The sequence below is a fragment of the Gossypium hirsutum genome, chromosome D05 (genome assembly GCF_007990345.1).
Source record: "Gossypium hirsutum isolate 1008001.06 chromosome D05, Gossypium_hirsutum_v2.1, whole genome shotgun sequence".
In the NCBI taxonomy this organism is placed as follows: Eukaryota; Viridiplantae; Streptophyta; class Magnoliopsida; order Malvales; family Malvaceae; genus Gossypium; species Gossypium hirsutum.
This window is the reverse complement of record NC_053441.1, coordinates 98,481-114,068: the sequence shown is the minus strand read 5'-3', so window position 1 is coordinate 114,068 and position 15,588 is coordinate 98,481. Positions and strand designations below refer to the sequence as shown.

Sequence of the window (15,588 nt, the reverse complement as noted above, 5' to 3'; positions counted from 1 at the left end):
ATTTATAATTTACTTCTTATTTTAAATGGCTATAGAAATTTTCAAAAAAATTAGAAGAAAAAGTGAGATTCCATGGTAAGAAACCTAATTGTAAAAAAGCGGAAATCCTTTCTTATAAACAGCCAACATGGGAAACATGTACAGATTTCAAGAATTTTTCTAGATTTTTCCTTAAAAATTTCTCATTTAATCCAAAAAATAAACGTCGTTAAAAACAGAAAAGCAACTAGATTTTGCCACGTGTTTAGTCAGCATATAATAAAAATTTTTTAGAAAAAATAAAAAAAAACTAATTTGTATAACTTCTAATGAACTCTTCTACTATGCCCTCTCTCAAAACCAGAACCCAAAATCACCGTGTCCGACACGCGCTGCCACACCTATATTGCCATGTCAGCCATCGACGTCGGTAGCCGGTGAAGCCCAAAACTCATCTCCCAGCTCGTTTTTTTATCTCTTTCTAAATCTAACTCCATTTCATCAAAATCATCACCAATTTTCCTAGAGCTAAAATAAAATGTCTTAACTTTCTCCAATCTCCCTCTTCCACCGTCAGATCAACCCCCAATTTTGGTATATTACTCGTCCACCATTAACGCATTTTACATATTGGTGGTTCTGCTTGGAATTGGAATGGCATTGCTTGGCTTTGGTTTGCCGTAGGTGTTGAAGGGGGTGGTAAAGTGATAATTGTGATATGAGATGAAGTGAAGAAAAATGCTGAGAATGATGGGTCTGTACTCTATGGTGAAATAAAAGCTGCTACTAGGAAGTGGGATTATGAGGGGTAAGAAAGTAGTGAGGGAGAGAAGCAAGGTAATTTTTAGTTGATGACTTTGAACGAGAGTGAAGGTGGGAGTGGGAGAGGGAGCTGTCTGTTCATGTTAAGAGAGATGGGAAATGATGGATGATGGTTGTAATGGTGGAGGTTGAGAACTGAGAGGGAGAGTGATTGATTGGAAAATGATAAAAAATAATAATAAGTTGAATGATTTTCTTTCTTTTTTTTTTGTTTAAAAATTGTTTATAAAATTCCAAATATCATGAAAAAATATAGCACACGTCTAAACCTGATTCGTTTTTCTTTTTTTTTTAACGCCCACATTTGGATAAAAATATTAATTGGGACAAAAAAAAAGTTTTAAGTACCCATATGAGAAAACGGGTATAATTTAGGGACTAAAACGTGAATAAAGTCTAATTTCTAACTTTGAATTAAGATCGATCAATTGATACCCGTTTCAATTATGCGCTTAAATGATTTCTAATTATTTTACCAGAACTTATTTGGTATTTAAGCCAAAATTTTAAATCAACTCAGATTCACCAGTTCAATTTTAGATTAACTCAAATGAAGGCTCAAGTTCAAGAATCAAGGCCTAGCTCTGACATATCACTGGTCATAATAATGATACTAATTACATTATCTTTCGGGTTACCCACTCCTTTGCATTATTGTATATAATAAAAAGGAAATAAGCTCCACGCTAAGCTTCATTTTCCCAATTAGCTAATACTTGAGATAAATCCAAAAAAAATTAGTCACACTCTATTCCCCCAAATCATGACAGGACCCTCCAGATTCCAGAATAAAAGAATCTCTAATGGCGTTTCATTTCCCGGAATATATTTGAAACTCTTGGGGATAACCTGGGAAGAGACTTGAACAACTGCACCAAAATTGTGATAACAGGGAGAATTTAGAACATGCACGGATCTTTAATCATATAAAACCCATGTGTTCCATTTATACAAATACATGGGAAGCAAGGATGATAAATGACAAACTGCAATGCTTTTCTTTCTTTAAGACAGTTTAAAAGCACCAAAAATACAAGAATGTGAAGGAAGCAAGGATGATAAATGACAAATTGCAATGTTTTCTTTTTAATTACTAGTATCATTCATACTAGCCAATTTTTGATACGTCAGCTTTCATTATAGTTTTCAAGTGTGTAGAGGGAAATAAGAAGCCAGTGTAGAACGCAGACGCATATATATTAACAGGAACTAAACTATATCTATGATAAGGAGCCCAAAGTGATACATTTCCATGTCTTCTTCGGGCTTTGTCCAGCAACTCTCATTCCAATAAATACCAAGTTCAGCTTCATCATCTTGACATACTCTTTAGTATCCTTAGTTTAAGAATATGTTTCCATCCTCGTTTAAGAATATGTTAATATAAATGACTTCCATTATGAGGCTACTGAATTTGCTAAACGCCAATGTGTTGTTCCCTATCCATTGAGTAATGAAAGAACTACTTTTCTTTTTTCTTTGATTCACAATGACATTTGGGGTCTATCTTGAGTTCCTAACATTTGAAGGGTTCCTTGGTTTGTCTACTTCATACTTGATTGCACTCAGCTTTCAGGGATTTATTTGCTAAAACAAAAATTTGACGTGAAAAACATTTTTCCTATTTTTCGTACAACCATCAAAACTCTACTCAAATATTGAGGACAGATAATGGTGGAGAGACCACGAATCAAAATTTGTCTCCATACTTCCAAAAAGAGGGAACTGGGGGAAAATTGTAACAATAAATCCCTTGAATGCAAGGATTTAATTCATGGATTCATTCACTAATTTATTCCTTGTAATCTGGAACTGGATTCAGGTAGGTTTTTAGGAGATATTAGCCGCAGATTTTTAGGAGATATAGCAGCTTTTTCTGAGATATTGTACTGATTATGTATTTCGTTCATTTTCCTAATTTTCTAGGTTATTTACTATAAATATGTACATATAAAAAAAACATGAAAATTCAGAATCTCTTTTCAGTTTCTGAAACCTCCCAATTATTCTCAGTTTCTGACATCTCTTTTCAGTTTCCAACATAGTATCAGAGTCAAATTGTTAATTAACTTTTTTTCTTTTGAGATATTTTCTTCTCAGCTTTGATTGTTGAATTTTTTGGGTACTTCAACAGTGTCAGTTTTCAGAACTAGACTGGTGCTCAAACCAGTCAGGCTACCAGTTCATAAAGTTCAAATAAATAATCACTAAAAAAATTCATAAAATAATAAAAAATCCGATTCGAGTGCCAGTTAAATTGGTTTTTTAGCTTGGTTCAACCAGTATGATGCCTCTCTCCAACTGATACCCCAGCCGACCGATCTGGTTCAAACCACAATGGTTTCCTCAATTGCTGAATTTTAAGACTTTTTACTGTTATTTTCACCCTCTGTTTTTCTAATTTTCAATCTATATTACCGAATTTTTCCTTAGCTATTCCTACTATTTCATCTCTTGTTTTTTGAAGTTTTAATCAGGGATTGGGTTTATAGCATATATTTAGATTTTAAGGTTTAGAGTTATGTATAGTAAATATGTATGTACTTTTCTCATAAAAAATACAAGACTTAATTGGAATTTCTCTTTTTAGTTTCTGGCACCTCCATTCAGTCCATTTCAGTTTTTGGCATCTCTTCAGTTTTGAGACAAGAACTATTCATGAATTTCCATCTGTTGACACACCCTAACAAAATGGGGATGCCAAAAGAGAAAATGCTCATCATTTTAGTCTATTTTTATGCTCTTTTGTTTCAAAAGAATGTTCTGAAAATATTTTGGGGGAAGCTATCCACTATGTTATCTCCTAGTAAATTGTATCCCATCTCAAATCCTTAATTTAAGAAACCCAATGACAGTTCAATATTTTTTTAGATTTTAATATGTCAACTAAGTTTAAACTCCCAAGTTTTCGAATGAGGCACATTCGTTTGTGTTTACTGTCATGGCTAGACCAAGCTAGATCCTAGAGCTGTCAAGTGTGTTTTCATAGGACATTCATTTACTCAGATAGGGTAAGTCGCTTCTAAACCCATTTATGTAACACTAGCCTAATGAATCATCGCCTAATCTTTTTAAAGAACTATCAAAGTCAATAGAACCTATATCCAAAACCACTACAAGTCTACCCAAGAAGGACAAAGCTTACGATCGATCTTATTCAAGTTCAAGAAAATGAACCATCACATGGGAATGAGGTAACTCTTAGGGTATCACCTACTGTTCTTGACTTCGATTTGCCCATAGCAACAAGAAAAGGTGTTAGAAAGTGCATGCAACAGGCTTTATCTCATTTTGTGTCCTTTGAAAAATCATCAAAACTTTATTCCACAAAAGCAATTAGTAACAATGAAAGTATGCCATGAGAGGCTTTGGGGAAGAATCAAACATAGGAACTAGTGGATTTTTCAATTGGAAAGACTAATAGCTATGGGAAATACACAGAGAATCAAACAATGAAAGTACAGTATAAGTTGGATAGATCCACAGAGAGGTATAAAACAAGACTAATAGCTATGGGAAATACACAGACCGACCAGATGGACTGTTAAGAGATTTTTGCACCAGTGGTGAGGATGAACATAGTAATAGTATTGAATGTGAAGTACCAATAGATTCAAAGTGATCTTACACTATTTGTCAACCATTTGGCTTTAGGGGGAGTCATGGTGTTGATAGTCTATACGGAAGATTTTATAGTAAACAGGAAGGATCCAAATGGAAAAGAAGCTCTTCAAAAGTATCCAGAAAAAAGTTCAAAATAGAGGCTATTGGAAAAATTAGAAGTAGCTCAGTCCAAGGAAGGAGGAACCTTTGTTTCACAGCAAGAACAAGTTCTTGATTGCTAAAAGAAACAAGTAAACTCAATTGTAGACTACAAGATGCGTATTGAGCCAAATCATACACTATGAATATGGAAAGAGAACCAGCTGACGACTTGTGAGTTGTTATGGCTAAAGATTATCCTAGAAGACTAGAAGTTAAATGAGAGACCCTAATGAATCTTTATTGATAATAAGTATGCAATCAGAATAGCTCATAACTCAGTTCAGCACGACAGAACTAAACACGTGGAAGTTGACAGAATTTCATAAAGAGAAACTCAAAAGGCGGATTAATTTGCATTCCTATATTTCTATAGAGCCAATTAGCAGATGTCTAAACTAAAGGATTGGAGAAAGCTAGGGATGGAAAATATGAACTCCCCAGCTTGAGGGGAAGTATTGGAAATTAGGGATTGATTGAATCCTAATATCCTGTGAATAACAGTAACTTTAGAGTCAGATTTATTTTTCTACTTATAGGAGATTAGCTGTAAATTAGTAGATAACAGTTTCCTGATTTCTAGATATAATTAGAAAGTCAAACTTCCCAAGAATAGTAGTACCTTGCCGTATAAAATCTTTATATCCAATCATTTCAATTTGAATACAATTTCATGTTCCCGAAACTAAAATGAATATAATTCCATGATTTTCTAGTAAAAATAAATGCAAGGATTTTGTAAACTTACCCAAAGCTTCACACAAGCATCAATAACAACCGGAATCAGGCAGACAAAAACCGTTATAGCAGACTGATCAACTTGGAGTCCATAATGCTCAACAATTATCTCAAGCAAAGTCTGCCAACCCGATTCAGAATGATACCTGCAGATGGGCCAGTCATAAGCTATACTTTAGAAATAAAAAGGAACTGCAAAACTCACCTTTTCTATACTATGTTTTTTTAGTAAACAAGGGCAAGTTTGGGGTCAAGAAGACGAAAATGAAATTAGGAGAAACCTTCAATAAGAAAAATTAATTAGCATAATAGAATTCTTGGCATTTGGCCATTTTGACTAGAGGACCAAAAGCATAGCTTATATCTGCAGGTAATATGACTTTGGTTTCTTCTGATTAAGACTTGGATGTGTCTATCAAATGATATAAGAAGCTGCTCAATGTATATTTACACATATATAGATTTTTAAAAAATGCAAATTTAATCTAAAGCAGTAAAAAACATTAATTATATTCTCTCTCATAGAAGCTACTATTGTTTAAAACATTCAATATTAACTCAGTACATAAACATATAAATATATAAGTAGCACTTAAAACTACGATATAAAAGCACATTACCCTAAAAAAATGTCTGTAATCAGTATAATGAGAAATGCCTTTCCAGTATCTGAAATATTACTTATTATTTTGTAACCTGCAAATTTCAGCAAAGCCACCTGAAGAAGGTTGTGAGAAAAATTAGATGAAATATGCACTTAGTAAAAGTACACAAAATCAGGATGCATAGAATGATACAAAAAGCAAGTAACATTCTCATGCATGCTTCTGCAAGAACAATAATTTGGATATAGACATAACATTAAACAACAGAAATAACCAAATCACTAATCTGGATATATACATAACAATAACCTGGATATAGATATAATGCTCAACAATTATCTCTAACAGTCTGCCGAACTTTAGGAAATAGGTCTTGTGGGCTTGTTTATTGTATCAGATTTCATTTGGTATTTACATGGGCTTTATTTTTATGGACTTTCCAATATACAGAAACCAAGCCATGAAAACGACAAGCCTTGGTGATAGAGGGGCCCTTCGGATGGACAGTGCATTCCAGTGCAGTGCGTTTAGCTTTGACTTTTACTAAACCAATTGCTATACCTTAACATGAATCCCGAGAAGAGACTAATTGAGGCTCTTATATTATTGGATCTAGAATTTTGGAACTAGCATGTGATGCTTCTGGGATAGACATAATGGGTATCAAGACAAGAAGCTCATTTTACGACCTTCTTTTAAATAAGAAACTAACATTGTAAGTGCCAATTGAGTCTTAACTCTTAACTTGATTGGCATAGTTCCTATTGCAACAACAAGGAGGACGTCGATTAAGCACATTTAACCGCATTTTCCATCCAATTTAAGGGTTGGGGGGCTTAAGGGTAGAAATAGGCATTCCATAAAAAAAAACATTATTGAAAGTGGCACACCTAAGGAAAATAACGTTTTGTCATTAAAGGTTCTATAGCAGCTCTTAAGAGTTTGCAGTACTCTAATCATTTAGCTCTAAGGTTTCCTTATTAACAACACCACCTCACTCCTAAGTTTGCTAGATGATAGAGTTTTGTAATGAATATATTTTGATTTTTAATCTATCAAGTTTCAAAAATAAATTTGAAGGTTGATTTAGGATTGTGTCCATCAATCTTTCTATAATAAGGTTGTGGATTTTGATAGGTCAAAACTCCCCTTCAAGCTGGTGCATAAAATCACATATGCCCAACATGCAAACCAAATTGTGATAGATCTTATTGCTAAGTCCATTAGTGAAAATGTTATCTAATTGTTTGTCGAATATCAAATGAAAAAAGCTCAAGATATTGGTAGTTCACTTTCTTTGATAAAGTATGGATCAGTTTAAATGTGTTTAGTTCAATCATGTTGCAACAAATTTTTGGCTATGCTGATGGCAGCCATGTTGTCATAGTACAAGGACAATCCATCTTATGAAAAATTTAATTCTTCCAATACTTTTCATGAACCACAAAAGCTTACAGACACCCTAAGCCGTAACCCTATACTCTGCTTCCACACTTGATTGATCAGCTACACTTTGCATCTTGCTACCCCAAATAACTAGGTTTTCTCCTACAAATGTGTAATATCTAAAGGTAGATCTCTTATAATTTGGAGATCCAACCCAACCTGCATCTTTAAAGGCCTCACTCCGAAGGTGACCATGCTTGGAGAAAAGGAGACCCTTTCTCAGGGCAGATTTTAGATAACATAAAATGTAAAAAATGACATGCATGTGAGATTCTCGATCATCATGCCTGAACTAGCTTATCAAACTGACTGCATATGTTATATTTGATCTAGTGTGAGCGAGAGAAATTGGTTGTCCAACCAATCTCTGATATCTCTCACTATTCACAGATTCTTCAATCTTTGCTTGCAGCTTTTGATGGCTTTCAATAAGTGATTTTGATAGTTTGCAACTATCATACCTATTTTTGTCAAGAGATGGGAGATGAAGATTATTTTTCTTGATCTAACAACTTTAATTCCAAGGAAATATTGAAATTTCCCCAAATCCTTAATTTCAAATTCCTGAGTCAATTGTTTCTTTAACTAAGCCATCTCTTCTTTGTCATCTCACGTCATAATATGTCATCAATATAAAGTATAAAAAAAGTGATCTTTGGGTTGTTATGCTACCGTGTTTGATGTATTATTATGAAAATATATATATGAAAGGAAAACAGGTCTTAATAAAAGACAAGAATTATGTTTTTCTTGATCAAAAGGGAGACTGCAAAAGATTTGTAAAAAGGGCAATTTTGACCAAAAAAAGGAAAATCTACAGCCGAATAGCCATTCAATGGGAGGGTCTCTAAATGGCTATTCACGCCATTCAACGAATAGTCTTGGAACAAGGGATGACTCTTTTGGCGAAAAGGTTAAACCAAACAAATAAACAGATGAACTCCACCTAATAAGAACTGTATTGAATAGGGATTACAAGAAACCAAACATGCTCTATATGTTTGACATACTTCTATACAATATAAATCAAGGAAAACTTATCTCTATCCCAATTAAATTATCACAAATGACTTTTCTTTTTGTTAAATTTTCTAAAATTAACATCTATCATTTTTAACATTTTAATGAATTAAGTTCTATAAAATATAGTTTTAGTAACAATTTCATTCAAAACTTTTAAAAGATCTTCTTTTTTGTTGTAATTTTATAAATGATGAATATAAAATAATAAGAGGTTAAAGTCAGAAATATTTACCCATAAGAATCAAAATGTGACTGGTATTGGGACCTAGGAAGTATGTGTTTAGATGGTGATGATGATGATGATGAAAATAATAATATCCTATCAGTAAATTGATCAAGAGAGAAACAGCACCTTTAATGGAAATCCAAACCCCTGGTTCCAGCTAAAATTATATGTTTTCCACTGGATTTTTATGTTACAAAAAGTATATCTTAACCTGGCTAAACTTCAAAAAAATTCCTTTCTATTGAGAAAAAAGAGTAAAGGAGAAACAACATTTTCAGAACATTTTTTAATGAAAAAAAGAGGAACTTTGTTGATCTTTGTTCCACTTCTCTACATGCATGCTACAGCTTTAATAAAGTGCCAGTGTTGGTGCAGAGTTACCAATTTATAATAATTTGTAAATCTAAAGGAAACAGTATTTTTGGATAAAAAGAGAGAATATTGCAAACTTATGCAGAAAAGAATGTTGCCTATGTTTATTGATAAAAGATAATGAATCCCCAAATTGATTGCCAGATTGTGTAGAAAATATTTTATTTGTAATAAACCAAAACGGTAATATAAGATGTGGGAAAACCATCATGTAGAGACTGTGAAGTAATATTTACCTTACTTTGATTGAGGTGTAAGACAAGGAACAGTGAAATGCCAAATACCATATCTGACCATATGTTGGCAAATGCTTTACGGTTCTCTAATCTGAACTCGTCTCGTAAGTCTAACCTGTTGACGGTTTTTGTTAACAGGACAGCCAAATTTAGCTTGAATAAGGCATGAGGAAATTATGTTGCAGGGAAAGTATAATTTTCTAAAGCACACTTGGCAAGATAATTGCAGCATGGCCTTCTTATATATAAGATAATGCCAATTGCAATAATGTAGGAAGGCCTTCAATGGATTTTAAACATCTCAATAGGTCAAACTGTATTAGGTGGAATTTTTTTATCATTATGAAGGAAACAACTCCAGAAACATTCGAGTAATAAAAGAGATGAAGCTGAATACCCAAATTTCAATGAAAAACTTCACCAAAAACAGAAAGGCTGAGTCTAAATAATCACAAAACCATGCCTCACAAAATTGATACACCAAACGAATATGTATAATAACAAGTTTAGTGACTTGTTTATTAAATGAACCAAACATTAAGAAAAAAGCATTTTCAGTTCATTTATATTTACTAGCAAGCTCGTTTATGAATTGTTTAAAGCTTGTTTAATTAATCATATAAAACTCGTTTATTGTTCAATTGCTATATAATAATATTATTATGTGTTTGTATTTTATTTATTATAATATAATTATTAATATTTATGTTTGATTATTTCATAAAATAAGAAATATATTTATTTTGATTTGTTTGTTTGGTTAAATTTCATTTTTGTTCATGAATAGTGTTACTTATTCACAAACATATTCGATTATATATTCATGAACATGTTCAATTAATATTCTTGAATATATTCATTAAGTAGTCATGAACAAGTTCATTTAATTTAAACTGAAAAATATGAACACGTAATTTTAAATGAATGAACACAAACACGAATTTGAAAATCTTAACAAACATTAATGAACACGAACAAGCATAAAGTAAACAAACAAACATGAACATAAGTCCTCTCATTCAAGCTCAGTTCATTTACAACCCTATTCAATAATCTATTCTGGTAACTGGTACTAATCGAGGGGGTAAGGACTAAGGAGAAAAAGAAAAAAAAAAAAAGGCTGATTTTTATTTCAAAATCCAACTAGATAAATTATAGAGATGAATACTGCTAGACGTCATAATTATAATAAGTATTATTAGATTAGTTTATTATTATTTTATTAGGAGATTGAGAAGCATTAGGAGTTTTCCTCAGCTGAGATATTTAATTCAATTCTGAGGTTTTATATTATTAGGAGTCCAAAAGATTTATTTTTATTTGAATTATGAAACCTATATTTAAAAGGCCAATTGGAAGAATAAAGTTAAATAAGAATTTAGTTTAAAAGCTAAGAGATTTAAGACTCTCTCAAGGAGTCTAAGGTCTAGAATTCCCTTCGACGAGTTCCACTTGTTCACTATAGGTCATTCACGCAGAAGAAACAAGGGAAAAGGCCCGCTAAGTCAAATGATTTCCCTACAAATTGTCCGATGACTCGATCAGTAACTAGGGACCGTAACAATTTGGATTAGAGCCAAACACGATGGGCGATTCAAGCATCAGAGAAGAAGTTGCAACAAAAATGGTGGAAGTTGAAACAACTGCAACAACTGTCGTTGCAATTACAAGAACTGGCTAATCTCAACCGAAACCATGAAAAGGAGTCTAAATGAGGTACCAAAGTATTAACCAGATTGGGAATGATCCTTACCAGCAAGACAACCAACCAGATCAGAAGGGAGGGTCAGATATGGTGCCATGATACACTAAGCTGGATTTTCCAACTTTTAATGGTATAGAGGATCCCTTAATTTGGTTACACCAATGTGAACAATTTTTTGCAAATCAGCGAAAGGCTAAGATAGATAAGGTGAGTCTAGAAGCTTTTCACATGATGGGAGAAGCTCAATTATGGTTTTATCAGATAGAAAAAGAGGAACCTGATCTTTCATGGGTTACATTAAAGGAGTATTGTACAATCAGATTTGGGCCACCATTGCAAGATAACCCTTTGGGAGAATTGATCGAATTGAAACAGACAGGAATAGTAGTGGAATACCAATGCCAATTCCAATAGTTGTTGGCCTATGCTAAATTTGTACAAGTAGACCAACAAGTTGACATATTTACCACAGGGCTGTCAAGCTCAGTTGGGTAAGATGTTGAGATGCAAAAACCTCCAAATTTGATTCAAGCTATGAATTTGGCAAGAACTTTTGAGAAAAAGACACAGTTGATCAAATCTGTTGGCCTGCGTAAAGCATCATGGGAAAATACGGTCTCAGACTCAAGGGGAACTTCTACTGTAACACCTATTGCAGCTCAAAAGTCAATTCAAATGGGAGATGGGCATTGGCAAAAGATTCGAGTGCTAGCAATATAGACCCTCCTTAAAAAAGTTGACTCATGCAGAGATGGCAAAATGAAGGGACAATGTTTCGCAAAATCAAGGAGTGTAGGGAAACTGAAATATCCTTGCATGCCATAAGGGGCCAAAAAAATGCACAAGCTATTCAATCTTGAGCTTGTGGACAAGCTCTTTTTCCAGGAGGGGAGTAATGTTAGACGTCAAATAATTATAATATAATTAAAATAAGTATTATTAGATTATTTTATTAGGAGGTTGAGAAGTATTAGGAGTTTTAATACTATTAGATATTTAATTCAATAAGTAGATTTTATATTATTAGGAGTCCTTCCTTAGTTGGAAGATTTATTTTTATTTCAGATATGTAACCTCTATTTAAAGGGGCCAATTTGGAAGAATAAAGTTAAGTCAGAAGCTAGTTTAAAAGTTAAGAGAATTATGACTCTCTCTCAACGAGTCTAAAGTCTGGAATTCCCTTCAGCGAGTTTCACTTGTTCACTATAGGTCATCCATGCGGAAGAAACATGTGGAAAAGCTCCGCTAAGTCAAACAATTTCCCTACAGATTGCCTGGTAACTCAATCCGTAACTAGGGACCGTAACAAATACCAACATAAAAACACAAAATGACACTAAAATTCTGCCCACATTAACAATTTTGCAAATAAATAACCTCATAGATAAATGTTTATATTATTTATATTTTAAAAACTTATAACAAAATTATATCAATTAACATTTTCTATTTGTACAAAAATCTATAACCATTTCTAGTTTATTCTTTTTACTTTTTAAATATCATAATTAAATCAATTAAATATTTTTGAAAAGATTAAATTCTGAGGATAACTTCGTAATTATTGATTTGTGCAGATTAAGCCCCCTCCACTTTTATTTACTCAAAATTGATTTGTAACAGCCCGTTTTTCAGTGGTGACGGAATAGTGGTTTCGGGACCACAAATTTCCATTATGTCGGCCCGTAAATATTATTTATAGAATATTTATGGAGTCATTAGAGTCATATTAATTTTTGGTTAAGAAATTTTATCGTTTAGATAGCTAATTAAGGAAAAAAGACTAAATTGAAAAAGGTGCAAAACATAGTAATTATTGCATTTAGGTGATCAAATAGCTTATTACTAAATGAGGAAGGACTTAAGTAGCAATTAGGCCCTAGTTATTTCAGTTTATTTCATAATATTTATTTTAAGTATTAGATATATTATAGACGGCTAGGGTTAGGAATAAAACTTTATTCGCAAGAAAGCCTAGAAACTTTACTTGCAAGAAAGAAATCCTATATAAATAAGTTGTAGGCATTACAGCCATAATGATTATTCAAAGTTTTTTAGAGTTCCATCTTCTTTCCTATTTGTTTGTTCAGCCCTAATTCTTTTTAATTGCTACAGTTCTCTTCCCCAATCAACATCATTCACAACAGAAACCAAGGATTGGTATAGAGGTTTTACTTTGAAAGCATCAAGATTAGCAAATTAACCATTAGTTATCAGATCAATATATTTAGAAATTAGAATATTGATTGATGTGAAACAAAGAACACGTTTGTTTCTAAAATAGATCTCTAAAAGAGTTCTAGACATTGGCTATAGAATAAAGTATTTGGCTCAAAAAGCAATAGGGTTAATAAAAAGTTGCTTCTATAAGTGTTTCAGAGCTATAAGTGATCAGAGTTTCTAGGGTATAGGATCATTGCACACAATCTTTAATACATTTAATTAGCTTTAGCTTTTTTTACAAATGAACATTTTCCTCATTAATTGAATATTTTAAAATTAAGCCGGAGAGAGATTGGAACAGAGAGAGCGAAAGAGACATAAAAATAGCCATAGGCAGAAAGCACCAATGAATTAAAGCTTAATAGAGGAGCATAAAGCAATATCAATCTTACGCTTTACGCTGCAATTCCCACCAAAGTTCTTCGTCTGAAAGAGGAGGAGATTTACCTATCTCCACCTCAAAACGGAACCTTGCTTTTTCAACCTGTAGTTGCTTAACCATTTCAAGCTTTTGATTTCTTCTGACATCAAGAATATCTGCTGCCAATGGCACAGTCTTCACATATCTGTTCAAGGCAAAGCCTCTTATGATTGTTCCAGCCATTTCAGAAAAGCACACATCATCTAAATTTACTTTATAATTATTAAAAAAAAAGAGTGTTGGCTGAGATTAACCTGTCCAAAAACGGCATAAGAACAAAGTCATGAACCACAAAATCCAAGGCCAAGGGTACAATTAACAGCGCTGCCAAAAACTTAGCCTGTCACCCCAAAAAAATGTATGAACAGCTTTGCCCTTTGTCATAAGTACTCAAAACAACTTAATTATAAGAAAATACACTTGAAAAATTCATATAAGCAAATACATCTAAAACCCATAGAATCTATGTGAGCAAACTAAAACAATGTAGAGTTAGACAATATATAAAAAAGAGATTCACTTTCATAATTTCTATACACTAGTGTAGAACTAAGCACTTCCATAACTTGTATAGGATTAATATTTTGACAACTCTGTCCTGTTCACCTAGATCATGGTAGTTAAAATAGAGATATGAAACTTTACAATTTAATTGATGGATTATTAACTATTAAGTGTACCAAAGAAAGGATGTAAACTAAAAGATCTACACTAATTCGAAAATAACTTGCCGAATTGAAGGAGGCATATCGAAAAACACGATCCTCGTACAAGACATCCTCATCTCCCCTCCCAATAACCAAATCTCTGACAGACCGAACCAAACCGTTTCCGTTTTCCTCCCCAACGCCAAGGCCAAGGCCAAGGCCACCTCCACCGCCACCATCATCCCAGTCATTTGCAGAACCAAGCTTGTTATCATCCCCATCCGCAACAACAATCCAATCTTCCCATCTTCTGCTCTCCTCATTCCTCATATCTTCTTGCGCTTCCCTCAACTCGATTATGGCCTCAGCCCTCCTCTTCCATGCCTCAAATTTGCCTCCCCCTAACAACTCCTCATCCTCCTCCGAATCTGACAACATATCCCCAACTTCCTCCACCATGTCATCGTCCTTGAGACCAAGCCAATTACCGTCATCCTCGAAAAAGAACCTTCCCCACCAGCTTGTTTTCCTTTTCCTAGAATATTCGTTATTGTCGTTTTCCGCATTTGCGACGAACCCACAAAACCGTTTTCGTTTGCAACTGAATCGAACAAAAAAACTAGGTTGATTACGCCAAGCGACAGAGAATAAGGAGGTTAGGGGTAGCTTTAAATTGTGGCAGAAGTACACCGTGGAAGTGGTCATTTAGTAAGAAAATGTGTAAAACCCGACATCAACATGCTCTCAACCTTCAACAAAACCCACAAGGTATTCCCATAAATTTTATTTTAAGGTGAGGAAGACTGTAGACTGGAATGTGGAAAACGCAAAGCAGCTAGACAGAACAATATCCGTTTTTGATTTATTTACATCTATCTATACTATTATCTAAAACTTTGAAAATTTAATAATAATTATTATTATTATCTTTTATCTTTTTATATTTTAATAAAAAAATTTTAAAAAATCTTCAAAATTAAAATTTTTATTTTATTTAATTTATTTTTAATTCATCTACTAAAACATTTGAAAAAATGTAACACTTTTTTATTTCGGTTGATTTTTTTTATTTGTGCTAATTATATCTTAGTGTTATGTAAAATTTTAGGATGTTATTTGCTTATTATATGTTATATTTGCATGTTTGTTGGAACATTTTTAAAATATATATAGTATTTTTTAATAGTTATTAAGTAATTAAAAATTATATCACTTGATTATTAATAAAAAGTTATCACATTTCATAGTAATGAATTATATCTTTTAAATTCAAAAATTATGTCACTTTATTATTAACAATAAATCATTATTATTCAAGAATACACGTATTGAATAATTATGTATATTATTAAAACATGTGACTATCCATTTAAATAGTTGTGT

The 15,588-nt window shown here is 32.8% G+C and overlaps 1 protein-coding gene across 1 annotated transcript; it reads right to left on the bottom strand.

The window, feature by feature from the left end:
* Positions 1-1,364: 1,364 nt before the first annotated feature.
* LOC107907390 (chloroplast envelope membrane protein) lies at positions 1,365-15,085 on the bottom strand. The gene is made up of 7 exons (XM_016834757.2): positions 14,290-15,085; positions 13,813-13,898; positions 13,530-13,703; positions 9,210-9,324; positions 5,922-6,019; positions 5,312-5,447; positions 1,365-1,670 (listed from the first exon to the last, which is right to left on the bottom strand). The coding sequence occupies exons 1-7, from the start codon at positions 14,908-14,910 to the stop codon at positions 1,602-1,604; spliced, it is 1,299 nt and encodes a 432-aa protein (XP_016690246.1). The 5' UTR covers positions 14,911-15,085; the 3' UTR covers positions 1,365-1,601.
* Between the last annotated feature and the right edge of the window lie 503 nt (positions 15,086-15,588).